General features: G+C 44.1%; 2 protein-coding genes across 2 annotated transcripts; both read right to left on the bottom strand.

Moving 5' to 3' along the window:
- Nucleotides 1–1,490: 1,490 nt before the first annotated feature.
- LOC308219360 (tubulin alpha-2 chain) lies at nt 1,491–7,466 on the bottom strand. Its single transcript, XM_080614198.1, has 5 exons — nt 7,108–7,466; nt 5,563–5,776; nt 4,635–4,783; nt 3,708–4,388; nt 1,491–2,679 (listed from the first exon to the last, which is right to left on the bottom strand). The coding sequence occupies exons 1-5, from the start codon at nt 7,108–7,110 to the stop codon at nt 2,389–2,391; spliced, it is 1,338 nt and encodes a 445-aa protein (XP_080470324.1). The 5' UTR covers nt 7,111–7,466; the 3' UTR covers nt 1,491–2,388.
- A 2,369-nt stretch (nt 7,467–9,835) lies between these two features.
- Nucleotides 9,836–14,111, bottom strand: PEX26 (peroxisomal biogenesis factor 26). Its single transcript, XM_080635491.1, has 5 exons — nt 13,747–14,111; nt 12,492–12,632; nt 11,801–12,114; nt 10,944–11,090; nt 9,836–10,625 (listed from the first exon to the last, which is right to left on the bottom strand). The coding sequence occupies exons 1-5, from the start codon at nt 13,887–13,889 to the stop codon at nt 10,522–10,524; spliced, it is 849 nt and encodes a 282-aa protein (XP_080491617.1). The 5' UTR covers nt 13,890–14,111; the 3' UTR covers nt 9,836–10,521.
- Nucleotides 14,112–19,187: the final 5,076 nt, after the last annotated feature.

Genomic DNA, 19,187 nt, shown 5'->3' with positions numbered 1-19,187 from the left:
TTTGGGAAAAGCTACGGAGATTTCTGGAGCCACAAATACTTTTACAGAGGAAGAATTCCTGTGATAATTTCTATCTGCTGCTTTGCTTAAGCTGGGTCCCACAGTTCTCCAGAAAATTACTGGATCATTACTTTGCAGCTAAGAAACAGGTTGTTTTAGTGTTCTTCTTCCAGTGGAGCTGGTAACATTCCAGCCAAGCTCTGGCACTCTGAACAATCTGAAGTGTTAATGCTCATGTGCAAAGAATTGCCTCAGGAAAAAGTCTTACAGGAAATACTTTGAGCAGTCCACCACCCAAATCCTCTTAGGCACTCTTGGAGTCAACATGTCAGATCTACTAGCTACAAAACCTAAATGAGGTCTGTGAATCACTAAATTATATGCACCTTAGTCCAATGCTGCATTCTCTTCCATTGCCCCCCTCCTCTCTTCTGAAATAGGCAGTGAGAGCACCTCTGGGTGTTAGTGTTAATCATTCCTCTCCCCACTACACTCAAGCTCAACTGTCCCAGGACCCATAGACTCACCAGTGTTGGGTTGCCACACTGAACAGTCTCACCAGTCAAAAACTTCCAGGGAGCAAGGAGTGATGGAGTCTTGAGCGATGTCCCTGGCCAGTGGGAGTACATTGGCTTTGTCTCTTCCTAGAATCAATTGAGCTTGAAAAGTCTGGGGATGACCCAGGTCACTATTTTTCCCTTTCTTACACATGCATAGCTAAGCTTAAGGCCAAACACCTGCTCTGTCTTCCGATAGCCCATGAACTCAAGTGCTGAAAATATGTGCTGGTCTCTGGTGAAGGCCAGATACAGGTGTAAAAGCCCTGAGGAAGACTTGGGCATACTGTTTTCCATTAAGTTTCCTTATGTTGCTCTGTCCACACGTGTTGGGAAGTGCTTGGGCAGAAAACTCAGCCTAGATTTAGAGAGTGAGACTGTGCTCCCAGGTACTGGTGAGTTTTGTTGTCTCCAGAGTCAGTCTTTGGGCTCTGCTCCACAGAAATATGAGGCAGGTATGGTCTGGACCTGGATTCTTGGAAAGAAAGCCACCTTGCTTGGTGCAGGCATTCGACCTGCTGAGCAGATAGTGAGCGTGGAGGGGGACGTCTCTGTCCTGCATGGAACATGCCTGAGACATGCGCTGCATAGGGAGGGTTAATAGCCCAGGAGCCTGGTCAAGACCTGCCAACTTCAGCTTTTACCTGGTGACGGTGGTAAATGATGATTAGAGCTAAATAAGGCTGATTATAAAAAAGCTCTGCCATGGAGTCCTGAGGTGTGTAAATAAGTGAATTTGGCATGAGTTTGGAGTGGCGTTGCTGGTACTGCCAGAGGACTTGTGAATAACCCATGTTCCTGGGGCTGATGTGCAGCCTGCATGCAACTGGGATGGTCTAGACATTCTCAGAGGGCTTCTTAGGTCCACGTGGACTGGGTGCTGTGTCATAGGTGACCTCCAGAGCAATGCAACAGAGCAGAGGAGTTGTGAGTTATCGCCAATTATTTAAGATACTATCAAAATCAGCCTCTTAGAGGGATTTAAAAAAAACCAACTTAACATGTCCATACAAAACTTAAACCCTTTTTCTCCATTTAAAAATAGACGCAGCTCTGAAAATAGCATGTTTTAATAATCTACAGCTTATCAGTACTCTTATCATGGTTTAACAGCAGCTGACAACTAAGCTCCACCCAGCTGCTCACTCCCTCCCTCTGCATGGGGATGGGGGAGAGAATTGGAAAAGTGGAAGTGAGAAAAGCCATGAGTTGAGATAAAGACAGCTTAAGAAGTAAAGCAAAAGCCATGCACACAAGCAAAGCAAAGCAAGGAATTCATTCACCACTTCCCATTGGCAGGCAGGAACTCAGCCATGCCCAGCAAAACAGGTCTCCATTGCTTCCTAAGTAACCGTAAGTATGATTACTTTGGAAGACAAAACGCCATAACTTCGAATGTCCCCTCCTTTGTTCTCCCCCCTAGTTTATATGCTGAGCGTGACACCATATGGTGTGGGATGTCCCTGGGGTCAGCTTTCCCAGCTATGTCCCATAGTGATTACGTGGGACATTTTGAAGACCAAGTTCCTCAAATAATATTCCAGCTACATGACTGTATCTGCATTGAATAAATTACAGTATAGATGACAGGGATCCTTTCAGGATATATTAGGGAAAAATATGAAGCCTGTCACTCTCTGAGGCAACGTGACTAATGATTAGCTGTTCCTACATCCCACATTTACTGTCTTGTTTTCTCACAGTGACCTCATCCTGATTATAGTTTGCTAAGATGGCAGTGGACTTTGTGTGTGTGAAACAAGCATAAATGCAGCCACATGAAAAAAAGACAGAGAGCCAATCTCATGCACAGAAAAAGGCAGAGTCGTTTTTAAGACTCCACTGCCTCATTTTCTTCAAGTAAGTCAGTTGCCACTTCTTCATAGTCCTTCTCCAGGGCAGACAGATCTTCTCGGGCCTCTGCAAATTCTCCCTCCTCCATGCCTTCACTAACATACCAGTGCACAAAAGCTCTCTTGGCATACATCAGATCAAACTTGTAGTCAAGCCTGGCCCAAGCCTCTGCAATGGCCGTGGTGCTGCTCAGCATGCAGACTGCTCGCTCGACCTGGGCTAGGTCTCCTCCTGGTGTAACTGTAGGAGCCTGATAGTTGATCCCAACCTGCAAATAACAATCGAGAAGATGTTATGAGAAAAGGGACTAAATGAAACAATAAGGGGGGGAACTCTAAAACCATTAGTGGGGAGAGGAAATGAGGTAGGGGAAAACCCAGATCACCTCAAGTGTTATAGTCTAATGTCATTCAAATGCCTTCTTTGTGCACAATGACTTGTGCATATTGTAGAAGTATAAGGATTTGACATTCATTACACTTACTCAACAAATAAAAGAAAAGGGGGGTGGGGAGCACCAACCAGAACTTTAAATGAAGCAAAACTTTTATGTCAGTATGCATGGAAAAAATGAGGACAATGACGAAAATATCTCTTTGCAGAGATGTCACAGAAATGCTTCACTTGCCAACAATATATTTATATTCTTGGTAACTTCTGGTCTGGGTTGGGGAGGTTTCTTTTGATTGGTTTGGATTTTTAAATCTCATGAACAGACACCTTCAAGTGTCTGCGTCTTCAGAAGATGAGCCTTACCTTGATCTTTTTTCTAAAATACAGGTCTTACACGGTTGACATGAAATGGCTTTAAACTGAAAGAGGGTAGATTTAGATTATATACTAGGAAGAAGTTCTCTACTGTGAGAGTGGTGAGGCACTGGAACAGGTTGATCAGAGAAGTTGTGGCTGCCCCATCCCTGACACTGTTCAAGGCCAGGTGGGACAGGGCTTTGAGCAACCTGGTCTAGTGGAAGGTGTCCCTGCCTGTGGCAGGGAGGTTGGAACTAGATGATCTTAAGGTCCTTTCCAACCCTAACTATTCTATGATTCTATGACGTTCTTCTGTTAATGAATACAAAAATAATGTATATGCTTTCATTTACTTAAATATGTAGGAGTCTGTGTCAATGGGATATTCAAAGGAGGAAGGGCATATTTTATACAAATACATAATTTGTATGTCCCTCCTTCTCACAACTGGAAAACATACGAGATCTAGAACTTTAAATATGAGTTTTCTGCTAGACTAAACTTGCCCTTTAAACATCAAAGAGAAGTTCATGGCAGCCTACTCACCTTGAAGCCTGTTGGACACCAGTCAACAAACTGTAGGGTTCTGTTGGCCTTGATGGCAGCAATTGCGACATTGACATCTTTGGGAACCACATCACCACGGTACAGCATGCAGCAGGCCATGTACTTGCCATGTCTTGGGTCACACTTCACCATCTGGTTGTTGGGCTCAAAGCAGGCGCTGGTGATTTCAGCCACTGAGAGCTGCTCATGATGTGCTCTGTCAGAAGAGATGATGGGGGCATAGGTGACTAAGGGGAAGTGGATGCGCGGGTAGGGCACCAGGTTTGTCTGGAACTCTGTCAGATCCACATTGAGGGCACCGTCAAAGCGCAGTGAAGCCGTGATGGAGGAGACAATCTGGCTGATGAGGCGGTTGAGGTTGGTGTAGGTGGGACGCTCGATGTCCAGGTTTTGGTGGCAGATGTCGTAGATGGCTTCATTATCCACCATGAATGTGCAATCTGAGTGCACCAGGGTGGCGTGCGTGGTCAGGATGGAATTGTAGGGCTCCACCACAGCGGTGGAGACCTGTGGGGCTGGGTAGATTGCAAACTCCAGTTTGGACTTCTTTCCATATTCAATGGAGAGGTGTTCCATCAGTAAGGAGGTAAAGCCAGAGCCGGTACCTCCACCAAAGCTGTGGAAGATCAGGAACCCTTGCAGCCCAGAACAAGCATCTGCCTGAAAGCCAAAAAGAAAAGTGTAAAAATGAGTGACATATTTTCAAATTATGCCCTCAAATAGAGACAGCAACACCCACACCCAATGATAATGTTTGAGGTTTTCCATTTAAGTCTCCCACTCATAGGAAAACTAAGACAGGACATCCAGGACCTGCATGTCTTTGTTCTGAGCCGGTGACAACAGCAAAAAGAAAATGAGAGCCACTATTAAAGATTATCTTGCTTCTGAAGTAATAGTGCATACCATCTTACGGATACGATCCAATACCATGTCAATTTTGTCTTTGCCAACAGAGTAGTGACCACGTGCATAATTATTTGCTGCATCTTCCTTTCCAGAGATAAGCTGTTCTGGATGGAAAAGCTGCCGGTAGGTGCCAGTCCGCACTTGATCTAAACAGGAGACAATAATAATAAGCTTGGAAGAAATAATTCACCAATGCTGATAACATCTGCAAAACAAAGGTTTGTGTTGGCAGAAAATGGCATGGAAGGTCAAGGTTTTGAAAAGCAAAGTACAGAGGTGAGGAGTATCACCTGAGATGTCAGTTTTGAAGAAAAAGCACCCAAAACCAAAAAGCGGACTCTGCTCCAAGTGTAAGTTGCTGTGTTATACCAATTAATTCATTTATCAAATGAGAGCTGTGCCATGCTGTGATGAAATGTCAGCTCTGTACACTGATCAGATGAAGATCCATCAGAACCATCAGGGGAATGACTGAAAAAATAGGAGATCTGCAAGAGTAAAACAGTGTTTTGCCCTGGAGATCTGTCAGGGCAATTCTGTTACACCTGTGAGCAAAGCAACTTCCGTCAGTCAGCAAAGGAAAAATACCACTACAAGAAAAGACCAGAATGGAATGTCTTTAAAGCTAAACTGTGGAGCTAAACTGATCATAACCAGTGGAGGTTTAAATAATAGTAAACTTTTGATTTTATTATTGGTAGAGCACCTATGACAAAGTGCAGTCCAGTTTTCATCTTTTCATTGAGAATAACAGAGTTTTTAGTAATACTTGGGATTAAAATCTTAAAATCCGCACATTTTGCCTGCACGCTATGTTGTGATCATCCCTAATGGTAAGGGCATTATCCTGATATTCAGTGATCTGAACTTTGGCACCCAGAAGAGTTGATTAATTTCTATTTTCCAAGATTAGTTCCATACTGACCTATTACTGTTTGTTCCAAGTCCACCATAATAGCACGAGGCACATATCTTCTAGAGCTTGTCTCTCTGAAGAATGTGGCAAAAGAGTCATCATCACTGGGTTGGTCAATGAAGTCGCCATTTGGCTGAATGCCATGCTCCAGACAGAAGAGCTCCCAGCAAGAATTACCAATTTGAACTCCAGCTTGGCCAATGTGAATAGAGATGCACTCACGCTGAAAGGGGAGGACAAGGGAAATGGTGAGAAGGACCAGTGAATATCCTAAGAGTCTACAAGTTGATCTTACCTGAAACCCCAAATCAACCAAGGGTTCCAAAATTTTCCACAAGAATGGAATTAATGTAAAACATTCTGACACTTACAAATAGGAAGCAAAATATTTTGCTGTGAGGAAAAAGAAGCAATAATCACAACAGTTAGAGATTTGCAGCCATGCCTACATGTGGTATAAAGTACACAGAACCTACATGTAAGTGCACATAAGCCTACACAGATAGAAAAACTGTATAGGTACACAAAATGTACAACAGTATATTCCATATTAATATATTAGTTCCAGCTAAGTAACAAGAGCCAAGTCCACTTGTCTGGAACAAGACCCAGCTATGCTATCTTACTGACATACAGATAAAGCAAAGGGAATGATGTATCTTCTGATCTCCCAACCTTCTGTCGAGCATGTGTGCCAGACAGGTGGAAAATAGGAAATTAAATGAATTAGAATTAAAGTGCCTTTAGTCCATTCATTAATTTCAATCACTGATTTTTTCAGCCCATTCTCCAGCTGCTTTTAGTTCCATTTAACATGTGAAGAGTTAACTAGATACTCAAAAGGATTTGGTACCCTTCACATGTTACACTAAATTAATCTCCTGAGAAATCTTTCTCAGACATACACTTCTGGAATCATGGCTGTTCAGTCAGTAACCAGTTTCTAAAGTGTTTATTATGGTGTCATGCATATCGTTTAACAACAGAAATCTGAAACACAAAATGTAAGATCACAATCCAAAAAAGACATTTGTCTCCTGTAGATTGCTATGCATTCTCCCAGGTACTGTGAATTTAAAGGGTTCTCTCATAAACACTGTAGTTGGACATGGTGTATTTGAGTATGAATCTTTTGGTGGGTTATTCCCATCCAGTCTTACCAGGTAAACATCCGCATTTCTTAGCTCTTCATTTTAATACTCACAAACTAGTAGGAAAAGGCCATTACTACAGGGTTAAACATACTGTATTGAAAGTACATCCTGAGTAGCCTCTACTCAAGAAAACAATTTCCAACCCCATCCTTCTTTTTCTGCACAACTTCCCTTACACTGAATGCATTAACACAAATGTAGCTCAACATATCAGACTCTATGTACCAAGCAGCTAACAACTGTTTGTTTGTACACTCTGAGCAGTATTTGTTGCCCTCAAAATGAAGCAGAAAAAGGGCACTTCAAGCTTCCCACCTTCACTCAGATCTTGACCAGAGTAGGGGGAAACAGGAGGCAAAACACAATGCTCATTATCTCATAATTGGATTCTTTTTCTTACCATTGCTTCTCCCACACACTTCCTTTCTTGATTGGTGGTAGCTGCAGCTTTGGTTACTGATGTTCCTCCTGCTGTGGAAGTAGCTTAGTACAAGATGACAGGACATCTACACCTCACTGGCAGGGGCTCCTCAGCATCACAGCATAAGCAGGAGAGGTCATAATGTCTCCCAGGCAACCATCCCATTTCACCCACTCTCCTGCCACGCCAGCAGCATGCTTTCAAACATCAACAGGACCCAGCCCTAAAGTCTGCTCTTAAGCAAGTCTTCCCAGTAAATTCTCCAAGCTAAACCTTGGGATTTGTAAAAAAGAAGAGAAATTACTACCAGAATTTTACCATGTATGAAGCGTCTTCACAAGTAATTGGTTCCCTTCCTTCAAACTCTAACAGCTGGTGAACATGCTGCTGAGAACTCATTTAAAACCATCTCAGAATTTCTTCATTTACACGCTCAAAAGGTAGCATCATTTTTAAATGGCATCTTTCTGACAAAGGTGACTGTAAGCGAATGGTGGATATGGAGTTAACTTGCCCAAGTTCTGCTGACTGAAATGACTTGCAGAACAGGTTGAATTGCAAGGGATTCCACTTGACTATTTGATCATTTGTGAACAAAGTACATGAGATTATCTTCTTGCCTCCTGGTGCTAAGTTACCAAGCCTCCTCCTTTTTCTGCCAGCCATTCCTTATATTTGTGACCTCTGTTGGTCTCCTTATAGACAACTGGTTTTCAGCCTTTCAGCTGACTACAGCATGGGCCAATACAAGTTTTTTGCATCTAGTAAGATGGCAAAACAATATAGCAGAACTGTAATTTGCTCTTAGACCTGGAGTTACTAGCAGAAAGTTTACATACCCATGGCGTGCATACATATTTTCTCTGACAAGGCTTAAGCAATAGGATCCCGATAGCTCTGTCTTTTCCCTCCATGATACAATGACAGCACTGAGAAAAACATAGCTAAAGTTGAATACCAGGTACTTTATTCTTGGTAGTATTGGTCTTGGTCATCCCACATGAAAAATGGGATCTTGAAAAAATATATATATGCTGGATCTTTCACATAAAGTAATTAGCACTCTATGAATCCCAATGAAATGCAGACTTACATGCTACCAGCATCATCAGCTGAGGATGCTGGAGAGGAACTCTTCATCAGGGACTGTACCAATAGGACAAGAGGTAATGGGTTTAAACTTAAACAGGGGAAGTTCAGGTTAGATATAAAGAGGAAGTTCTTTATTGCGAGGGTGGTGAGGCACTGGAACAGGTTGCCCAGAAAAGTGACAAACACTCCATCCCTGGCAGTGTTCAAGGCCAGGCTGGACAGAGCCTTGGGTAACATGGTCTAGTGTGAGGCATCCCTGTCCATGGTAGACGATTGGAACTAGATATTCTTAAGGCCCTTTCCAACCTAAACAATTTTATAATTCTATGATCTTCTCAGATTCCCACTGATCAAGGCCTCTACTTAATTCAAATACACCTGTACAATGAGGACACAGTGAAATATTTTCAAAAATTACCTGAAAAATGCAGAGAATCAATACATTAAACCTAAAAGTTTTCATGTATTTAATGGCAGGAGAAATAAGCAACCAAGAGGTAAATCAGTAGTCACTTTATTGTGAAAATTAAATATTGCTGTTTTAATATTAATTGCAAAATTCTGCCTTCTTGCCCTCTCCGGAAGGACTAAATACAATACAAATGCTAAATCAGTAGTACTCAAAGGAAGAGAAGGTTACCAGTCTACACTTAAAAATCAAATTGAATGTTTAAGTTCTGGTAAACAAATGGCTAAGACATTTAACAGCAGTCTTCAAAAAATGTGTGGCCTGCTCAGACCATTGGTCCCAACCTCCAAAATTGTACCTTTGACGTATAACTGAAAATGTTAATAGAAAACAAGAGCAAAAAAATGGTTGTTACCTAAACAGTTTGGTCAGAAATTGGCCTGACTTCAGAGTGCAGTTTGCTGTTTCATTAACTGCTTTACAAAGGACAAAGTGAGGCCTTGCAAAGTGGGGAGCCAGCAGACACAACCAAGTTAAGCTTGTTCAAGAAATTACTCCAGACAGATCTTCTGGGCTTTATTCTACCTGATTTCCTATCAAACGTTGGCGGCAGAGTAACTTGGCTGCAGTAACTACACTTACAGTTGGATTAAAAGAATCATCTAGCAATACCAAGAGCAGCTCTTTCCTATGTGAGCAGTTTGTAAGAAATAACTTTAATGTGGTGAAGCATTATGTGCTACTTCTATATTGACGGATGGATGCACGGATGGACAGATGGGTAAGAAAAGAATGTTCTATGCCAAACCTCCAATTTCTGCCCCAAGTGGTTGGAAATGATGTCAGTCAGTGACAGATCTTCTGCAAAGATTGTAATCTTCTTGCTACAGATCTGGGGAATGTTTTGGGATCTCAGAGAAGTGTATGTTCCCACCTGCTAATAAACTTTTGTTCCAAATGACAGGGCATTGCTAAATGGCTGCCATGTAACCCAGGACTTCAGAAACTTAGGGCAGGGGGGGCAATTCTAGACACAGAGACTTTTTGACACCTACAGAAACAAACCAAGAGGCAGGAAAAGAGTAAAACAGTGCTACAACTTCTGTTGTTCAACTAGATAATAATATAGAATATAGTTTAAAAAAATAAATCTATTTCCTTACCACCACCACATGCTCCTAAGAACTACTATGCATGAGGCAAGCATAAAGTGCTGTTATTTGTATTTAAGAAGAGCAGATACAGAACAACAGTCCTTGTGGTCCATCATCTTGGCTTTCTGGCTTAAATATAACTAAAATCAAAAGTGCCTGTGCAAGAAGGCATCAGTCACAAGAGAAACCATATCCAATAGGCTTCACTTTCTCCCGTGATCTTCTTCCACATGCTTGTCCTAAATCCCATGCTGCAGGAACTGGGCTCTTCAGATGTCTTCAGGCAAAACAAAATATTCCCCTCCACTGCCTTCTACAGTCATGCCTCCAGGAACCTATTTCACTCCTTCAGAGAACTGCCCAGCATTCCCAAGGATGAAAACTTCTGTAGTTAATTGGCTACACAACCCTCACTCAAGAACTACATCCAAAGCAAAGTGCTTGAAAAGGAGGATTCTTATTCAGTTGTAGATTGCAGAAGGAGTGGGCTCTGCCCTGGTGTTTGACAGATTGGTGCCAAGCAAAATGTCAGGAATAGTTGGTGTGGTTTTAAGATCCACACATCACCATTCCCTGTCTGAAGAAATGAAGGTATCGCCACACAGGAGTTCACAGGTGGTCATCTCAATTAGGACATCAATTTCAACAGTCCATGAAGAGTGAGCCTGATTACATCCTCAAGACACGCTGACACCTTTACAGAAGCAGAGAAAAAACGCATTCTGTGATGGAAGACACCTAGTCTTGAATTGGAGGCCTGTGGATTGGAGAAAACACAGCTGCCCAAGCCTGTCGGAAGAGCTGGACCAGTTTGTAAATGAATGGCAGCGACGTAGGGGAAGCTGCAGAATAAAAGTGGCAAAAAAACCTTTCATTATAAAAGGTAAAACTAAAATACACTACGCATCTTAAGAAAGAACTAATCCCAACTAGAATTAATGGAAACCTAGATGTCTTACTACCTTCTGTTAGATTCAGTACCTGGGCCTTCAGCCAGGGCACCGCTCCCATTCACAGCATGCTACTAGTAAGTTCCTAGTCATCCAATTTTTTTGTCTCCCAAAGACGAGACATTTACACAGACCAGACCTATTAAAGCAACTATTTTATTCTCTGTAACCATAATGGAATTTTAAAAATCTGAAATCTGAGTACTGTACCTGGGTCTAATCTCACCACCACCAGATACAGCAGAAAAGTAGCCAAGAGCATCTTTTTGTAAGGAAATAAATAGAAATGGCTTGACATGGACCTCAGTGCTCTACGCAGCAACGTCAACATGGTCAAGAGCTTTTGGGACAAAGCACCTAGAGTACAAGAACAAAAAGGCTGTTAGGACGAAGTACAGTAAAAAAGTAATCACAGAGATACACATAACAAGAAACTAAAATACTAAAGTAAGACTCTTCTTAGTTTGATTGCTTATGAGTTAGCTTGGGTTTTTTGCCTTTTTTATAATAGGAAACAGAGAAACAGTACTATTTTGTAATACAATTCAGTATACCTTTTTTATAGGCATTTGTTTTAGTATAATATGCTCTTATACCACAGTAGTACCAGCTTTGCTCCTGGCAGGTAACATCAAGTGATCTACAGTTCTGGAGGGAAAGCAGTAGTTTAAATGCCAGACATGCATTGTTCTACATGGGCTCAACTATAAATGGATATATAGCAGAGAGTATGCAGAGTCAACAAAACATCCACCTAAAGGACTGCTAGATAGTTTTAGTTTCCCTTAAAAAATAAAATTAAAAAATCTGAAGTGCTTTTGAACCTGGAAAATAATTCTCATGTCTTGACATTGGCAGAGACTAAACACACTTTGTAATTTTCAGCAAATGGATGACTAAGTCTTCTGTTTCCTTCTGTGGTAAACAACAGGACTTCCTCATGGCTGGCTTCTCATGACAATATTCTTGATATATAGCTAATACCTGCTACCCTTTGACAAGGTAGCAACTAACTTGAAATAAAATGATGGAAAAAAAGAAGCACAAGCAACAGCGGGAAAGCCTACCCAAAACAGTTTCTGTCGCTGCATCTTGCTGTTCTTCAGCAGCCAAGTGCATCTCTTCCTGTTGAGCCCACTGACATCGGCTCTCACAAATGGTCCCGAGAAATGCTAGTTGCTGCTGGCTATCAAAAACACCACAGCCACGTACAAGCTCCTCTGCTCCCTCAAACCGGCCAAGCGGAAGCAACACATGCAACAGATAGAGCTCCAGCAAGGAACCATACTCGGGGAGGCTCTTGTTGGTTTGGTCTGTCAGCCAGCTGCTGCCAACCTCCAGCATCACCTGGGGGTCTCTCACTTTGCTGTACAGCAGGATACTGAAACACAGGAAAGAAATGTTAGAGTACACTAACTCTCTGTAAAAGCTGAGATTGCTGACAGTTACTATCCACAGGCAGCTATCATGAAGGCAAGTATCAGGGTCAACACTTAAACAACAGAAAGATTTCTGAGGTGGACAGGAAGTGCAATCACTGATGTTCCTTTCTCAGCATCACTCCTTTTGTACTTTTATCGCCACGAAGCAGCGTGCATGTGTGTTCAGCACACACAGGTCAAGAAGAGGCCTGATCCTGGTTCCCCTCTCATCCTCACACCACACAAAGTGAAAATATCACACCATATTCAAGTCTGGCCTGCCATTAAACCTAATGCAAGCCCTGTCTGTATCCAACAACCACAGACAAAAACTCACCACAGTTCCAGAACTTTTGGAGGCAGATGTTCAGGGACATGGTAATACTGTAGGACCCATGACAGAACTTCTCTCCACCGGTTCATCTCAGCCAGCGCCTGAATCCCCACAACACAAAGGGAGCATTTCACTTCTGCAGAACTGGTAATGAAGAAATACTCAAATAAGCACTTCTGACAACCCCTTGCATCCCTTCCAGTGAGCTGCAGCCTAGCCTAGGTACTCTACAGTTCTCTGGCAGCCGCTTCCCCTCCTTTCTACCTCCTCACCTTGGATGAAAAGGCAAATTCACCCCCCTGAGAAGATGCACTGAATCTGTATCATAGAATCAACTAGGCTGAAAAATACGTTTAAGATCAAGTCCAACTGCCATTAAACCTCATCCCTGCAGGCCTCATTTACACGGTTTCTGAACACTTCCAGGGACAGTGACTCCACCAGTTCCCTGGGCAGCCTGCTCCAATGCCTGAGCACCCTTTTGGTGAAGAAATTTTTCCTGATATCCAGTCTAAACCTCCTCTGGTGCAGCTTGAGGACATTTCCTCTTTTCCTATCACCTGTGACTTGGGAACAGAGATCAGCCACCTCCTGACTCTATCCTCCTGTCAGGTAGTTGTAGAGAGTGATAAGGTCCCCCCTAAGCCTCTTATTTTCCAGACTAAACACCCCAGAGTTCCCTCAGCCATTCCTCATCACACTTGTGATCCAGACCCTTCAGCTACTCTGTTGCCCTTCTCTGCACCCACTCCAGTATTTCAATCTCTCTCTTGTAGTGAGGGGCCAACTCAGGAGGTCACTCATTACAAGAGACCTCTAGAAGGCCATCGGAAAAAAACACCTTGGTTTTCTCAAATACACACAGAGCCCTCCACATGACACACGTAAATACAGACAGGCCATGAGCAAACAGCCACCAAAGCCAAGCCGGTTTTAACCGGTCACTAATTCATATTTTAGCAACAGTGCCACCCTCTGTAAATCTAGATAACTAAGACAAAGTTAAGCAAAACCACAGTCAGGACCATAGGTGTTACTGCCATTCATATAGATATTCGAACCGACGAGGTTCCTAACCCCCTGACAAAACAAACAAACAAAAAAGCTTACAAAACCCAAAAGGTCCTCTATGAATAAAATAAACCCACAAGCAGGGCAGACGCGGCCTGCAGCCAGCGGCCAGCCTGACACTGGTGCTACACCCAGTCACTTCCAGCGCCGCCCTGTCCCCGCTCGCAGGCCCGGCGGTCGCTCACACCTCTCGGGGCCGGTCCCGGGGCCCAGGCTGTCGCAGCCCGCTTCACACCTCTCCACAGCTGCAGCGAAGTCCCGGTGCAACACCAGCAGGTCTGTCGCCTCCTCCAGCAGCGAGGCCGCCTGGGCCAGAGGCTCGCTCCTCATGATGGCTGTGGGAGGGCTACCGGGAGGGCTGCGGCTCCCACCGCGCCCCTCCGCGCCTCGTCGCCCGCCCGGCTTCGGCTCCGGCTCCAGATCCACCGCTGCCGTCCCCTCGGCTTAGCTCAGCTCCACTCAGGCAGAAACAGCAGCTCCGCGGCAGCAGCAGGCCGTAAAGCAACCCCTTCCGCACCGCCTCCCGGCGGCAGAAGGGCCGTCCCAACGGACATCTTGTCCTCGCCCCGCGGGCTGGCGGGACATGTAGTCCCGTAGTGGAGGAGAGGCGGCCAGCAGTTGTCGCTGCGAGCATCAGTGGTTAAAAGCGGGGTTTACCAAGGTTCCTCCCCGGGAAGCCAAGACCGCAGATTATGGGGTCATGATGCCGGGATGGGCGTCGGTACCGGTCCTCGCTAAAACCCCTTCAGTTTCTCACTCCTCCGGCTGGCTACCAAGGGGACGCGACCAGCCTAGCACTCTCCGCCTTGCCTCCGTTAGGCGGAGGACCACGGCTCCGGAGCGGTCTCTGTCCTCCTTCCCGCGGCCGCCGGGCGTCAGCCCAGCCCCGGCAGCGGGGCTCCGCAGAGACTCCGGCATGAGGCAGCGCGGCCGGGCCAGCAAGAGAAGGAGTTTGGCGTGGGTACTAAAGGCTCCCGGGCCCCCTCCTCTTCTGGCCTACTTTTCCTCAGTCGCCCCGTGTGCAGCGTTCTAATCTGTTAAAGGAACTGGAGCTCGGGCACAATGACATTGCCTCCATCAGCACCCTGCAGGCAACGATTCACATTCTTTTTCTGTTGTTACTCAAAAACAATAGGATGTCTTGGTTACAAGGTAATTATGGCAGTTAGTGCAAACTCCCTTCAAAAGTTCATCTCTACAAGACAGGCAAGATTGATTTATTTTGTAATGCTGCTCCCTACTATACTTATTTATTAAAATAAAAAAATCAGACAGGCTAATGCAGAACATGTTAAAAAGTGGAGCACATCTTTTAAAGGGGAGTTTCTATGCCACTGCAGCATTGGAAGCAGGGAAGAAAGTGTGGAGAGCACAATTAAAAGCTTGATAACTCTCATTCTCATTCCAGGATGCAGGACTGTGTACCTGCCCCTCACGGTGGTAGCAGCAGCAGCAGCAGCGTTTGCTCAGTGGTGCATCCCAGGGGTCTGCATGCTGCCATTATCTGCAGAATAAATTCCTCAGGGATTCAGGCTGATTAAGGAGAAACCACAGTACAGCAACATTATAAAAGGAAGGGTGCAGATAAGTGAAAGCACAAGTAAAGGCGTTTCAGACTTCTGTTTCTGCTGCTTGGCGCCTGCAACTTGGAAAACAACATTCCTTTTTGGGAACTACAAGTCCCAAAGTGCACTGTGGGAAGAACATGCCTCGTACCAGCTAGTGCCCAGCACAAATTCCCAAATATGGATAAGGAATCAATTTTGAAAAAGGCTCATGCTGGCTGGATTCTCCCCACTGAGATTCAGGAAAGGAGCAAGACAGCACAAACCCAAGGTAAGTTTGCGATGTGCAAAGATATTGTCCAGGCATCTCTTTGATGGGGAGCAGCAAAGAATATTCCTCCCTTAGAAGGGCAGTGCAGTCTTGCACTGGTGATGTTGGAACTGGCTGCTGTGGGGTGATGGGGGTGACTTTGGCTGTTGTTTCAGGTGGGTAAGTGAGCAGCAGGAGCAGCTGTTCTGCAGAGTGAGTCAGATCCTGTTTTCCTGAGGATTTTCCTTATTAATAAAGACATATGGAAATATCTGTGAGCTGCAACACTTAGTGCAGTTGCGTTAGAGGCAAGGAATGGATGGGGAGAGGTAGGCACTGCTCTAAACAGAAGAGCTATATGAATTGTAGTGTGGTTGTTTAAGCAGCCTTGTAATGACCGTAATTATAGGTAAAGTTAATGTTTCCGTAAGGCATGGTAGAATGTTTTTGCACTTCACCTCTCTTCCTAGAGGGGGCAGTGTGTTGCCTTGAAGGCCAAACCTCTTGCAGCTCTCTGACCCGCAAGTAACAGTAACTCAGTAACAGGATAGTTTAACTTGAGGCCAGGAGCAATTACCTGTTTTACTAGCCATTTGTTAACGAGCAAAATGAAATCATCCCGAAATAGAATCATCTTAATGGAGATCAGAGACGCTGTAGCTCCACACTCCAGCATGCATGAAGCTTTGGATGTTGACCTGATTGTGGGTGGCATCAGCTCCTGCCTCTGTTTCTCTGCACGCAGTTGGGCGTACTCCTGGTGCAGTTTGGAGGCAGCGTGTGGATTCTGTTGTATCGGGTGACATCAAGTGCAGCTGATCAGTCTGATCCCACCTGGACACATTCCTGTGTAACCTCATCTAGGTGTTCCTGCTCTGGCAGGGGGATTGGACTAGATGATCTTTTGAGGTCCCTTCCAATCTCTAGCATACTGTGATACTGTGATCCATCATCCCAGCACCCTTGAAGGGATGGGATCATGGAGCAGCACAGTTGCCACAGCACAGTGAATGTAGGAGGTGCAGTCCTGCCCTGGAAAGGAGCCTGAGGCTGTTTGGGCCAGGGAAACAAAGTGTTACATTGGACACTCATCAGCAAATAAGAATTATGCTGGTTTTCCATGTTTCCTTAAATATGAATGATTTAAACTGTTTTTAAAGCTGAAAGAGTCACTCTCGTACCTGAATTAGCCTGCACAGCAGGGCTCTACTGCTGGAGCAAATCGGTGTGTTTGTCTGCGCTCCTGGATAACAACTTCTAGTAACGATAAAGTTACTACAGCAAAGTCAAGCAAACTTGCTGGCAGTGACAGGTAGTAAGAGGGAGCACTGCAGAGGATTTTGTGTCCTGGGTGGGATGTTGACGCACAGCTTCTTGCCTTTAATCTGAAATCAAGGGGATTTTTGTCTTAATTTTGTATACGAAAAGTGAGTTTCAGAGGAGCCTTGTTTGTGTCTGCATCAGCTGTGGATTCACAGGTTCCCCTCCTTCTCCTGCCAGGCAGTTTGAGAGGAGTTTAGAGTCACAGGCACCTATAACAACACCTCCTGAGGTAAATCGCCTCAAGCATTAATCCAGATCTGATCAGCACACAGTCAGGTCACAGGGCCAGAGGGCTGGCAATCAGTCTTTTCTGTGGTCTCTTCTGTGTCAGTAGGCTGTTAATATGAGATTAGCAGCATTAGAGAGACTTTGAGCTAGAAACAGGGGCCCTATTATTTGACTTGAAGAGAAAGAAACCTCCTTACACCTGTATAAAAACAAACAGAAAAGATGGAAATTATGAAAGTCATTATAAACACAACTGAGGAAAGAATAGCTTCTAGGAAGGATGTGGAGCTTTGTAGTACATCATAGCTTAACAACAACTTCTAATAAAGCAATGGGGTCCATGGAGACTGCAGATTGTAGTGTGTAGCACTCCCTCCTTATCCCCATGTACTTTTCTTTGGGTCTGGAGGGATCATGACATGCTGGAATCTGTAATTTGATTGTGATTTCCATCAGCAGTACATCCCTATTAAACACAAAGACAGCTGGCTGCAGACCCCTTCAGTTAGGTGCAGGGCTCCCCTAGCTCCTGGCAGGCGGTTTTCAGAACCCTTGGCTGGGTGAAGTGAACACTTTCCGGCTGTGCCTTGAACAGATGGCTGATGGTGATACTCTGCTTTCTTATCTCAGCAAGTGTGGTGGCACAGAATCAAACCTATTTTGATGTTTCAAAAATAGAACTAGTAAGAGGTGATTTTGAGACCACCTGCTGATGTTCCCAGTTACTGCATTTAAAAGCAGTTGCCTCTTATTTTGGCCACATGAAAACCCATATAAACAACAAGTGAAGGTGGTAGAAGGCAAAAAAAGCGACTACAGGGGTAGTCACTGCCATAGTCCAACTGAGGGATGGATTACACATACCATAAAAGCATGAGCAAATCCCTGTTTTAATCTTTCTCACAGACACACAAATACTGTATAAGGTGTTAACACTGGAAATGGGGAAACTGGAAACTTGGAGGTATTTTCACAACTTGTTGAAACTTGAGTTTTACTCAGAAAATGGCAAAAGCTTTCTGTAACAAAGGGTAATTTTAAGTTGATTAAGACTCTTTGCTCCATATCAAACAAAATACGAGCCTTGGCAAAGCAGCAGTCAAAGAATAACAGCTGTTACTTCTGATTCCATTGTTACTGTTATAATAGCAATAATTAGTGCTGAGTGGGGCATTTCATAGCTTTAAGGTGACCAATTTGATTAAAGGCCTAAGGCATCTTCTTTTCTACAACCTGTCATTACCTGTGAGAAAATACTAAAGCCTGTCATCACTGTAGATCAACTAAGTCCTGTTTGCCTAGCACAGCATCTCTTTGCTAACTGTTTTAGTTGTAAGCTCTTCTAGTAGTTAATACCTCTTCTTAGAGCCCCACCTGCTGAAATCAGTTGCTATCCATTAATGTCCCCTGTTCCTCTTTTTCAAAAGCAAACCTTGTGCTGTCATGGTTGGAAGTGCTTCACAGTGTGAATCCTGAAAGTATTTATACCATGAGGCAGATGAAGTGATTCGCGAAAATATGTTTCTTCTTTGTAAGCTAGCTTCCTAACTTCTCAGTGCTGCTTTTGTCAGTGTTTGTCAGACATCTGTCCCTCATTTTGAATGCATGTTTACAGCAATCTCCTGTTAGTTACCACTACAAACAGTTGATGTGTGTTCTACATCTTGAATTGGAAATCACAGAACATGTCACAGAAGTTAAATCTTTTGCATTTTAGCCTGCTGGTCCTGGTTATTGTGATGCTCACTAAAGCTATGATGAGAGCTTGTGTTAGGAAAGCCAGCAGCATCACAGAGTTTCATGGTAGTGGTGTCTGAGCCTCAGGAGAAGACTTGCTGGGAAGGGGTTGTTCACTGATGCAACCTTTGTGTCTTGTTTTCACGGTGAGCGCACCCCTGCATCCCCTCTGGCAGGTGGTCTGTGGTGGGCAGGACTCCTCTGCTTGCCATTTTGCTCGAGAACTTGTTATAGTAATTAAGAAGCTATTGCTTTTATTTATTAATTTGCCTCTGAGCTTTATGTAGTCAATGAAAGTGTGGCACCTCTCTTCTGGGGATGATTCCTCCCCTTCTTTTGAAGATCTGTGTGGCATTTATGGTCATCTTGGTTTGAGCGGCATGCTTACAGTTTGTGTGAAATGGACGTCTCAAGCAGTGTATTAGCCTCCAAGCTGTTGTTCTCTTTCCTGCTGTTTCTCCCTTACTGCTCCTTCTCATCTTTCTCGGCAATGCCAGATGCAGACAAAGGTAGGATTAAGTGTCT

This window comes from Psittacula echo (assembly GCF_963264785.1).
Source record: "Psittacula echo genome assembly, chromosome: 1".
NCBI classification, from domain to species: domain Eukaryota; kingdom Metazoa; phylum Chordata; class Aves; order Psittaciformes; family Psittacidae; genus Psittacula; species Psittacula echo.
This window is presented reverse-complemented; position numbering and strand designations above follow the sequence as displayed.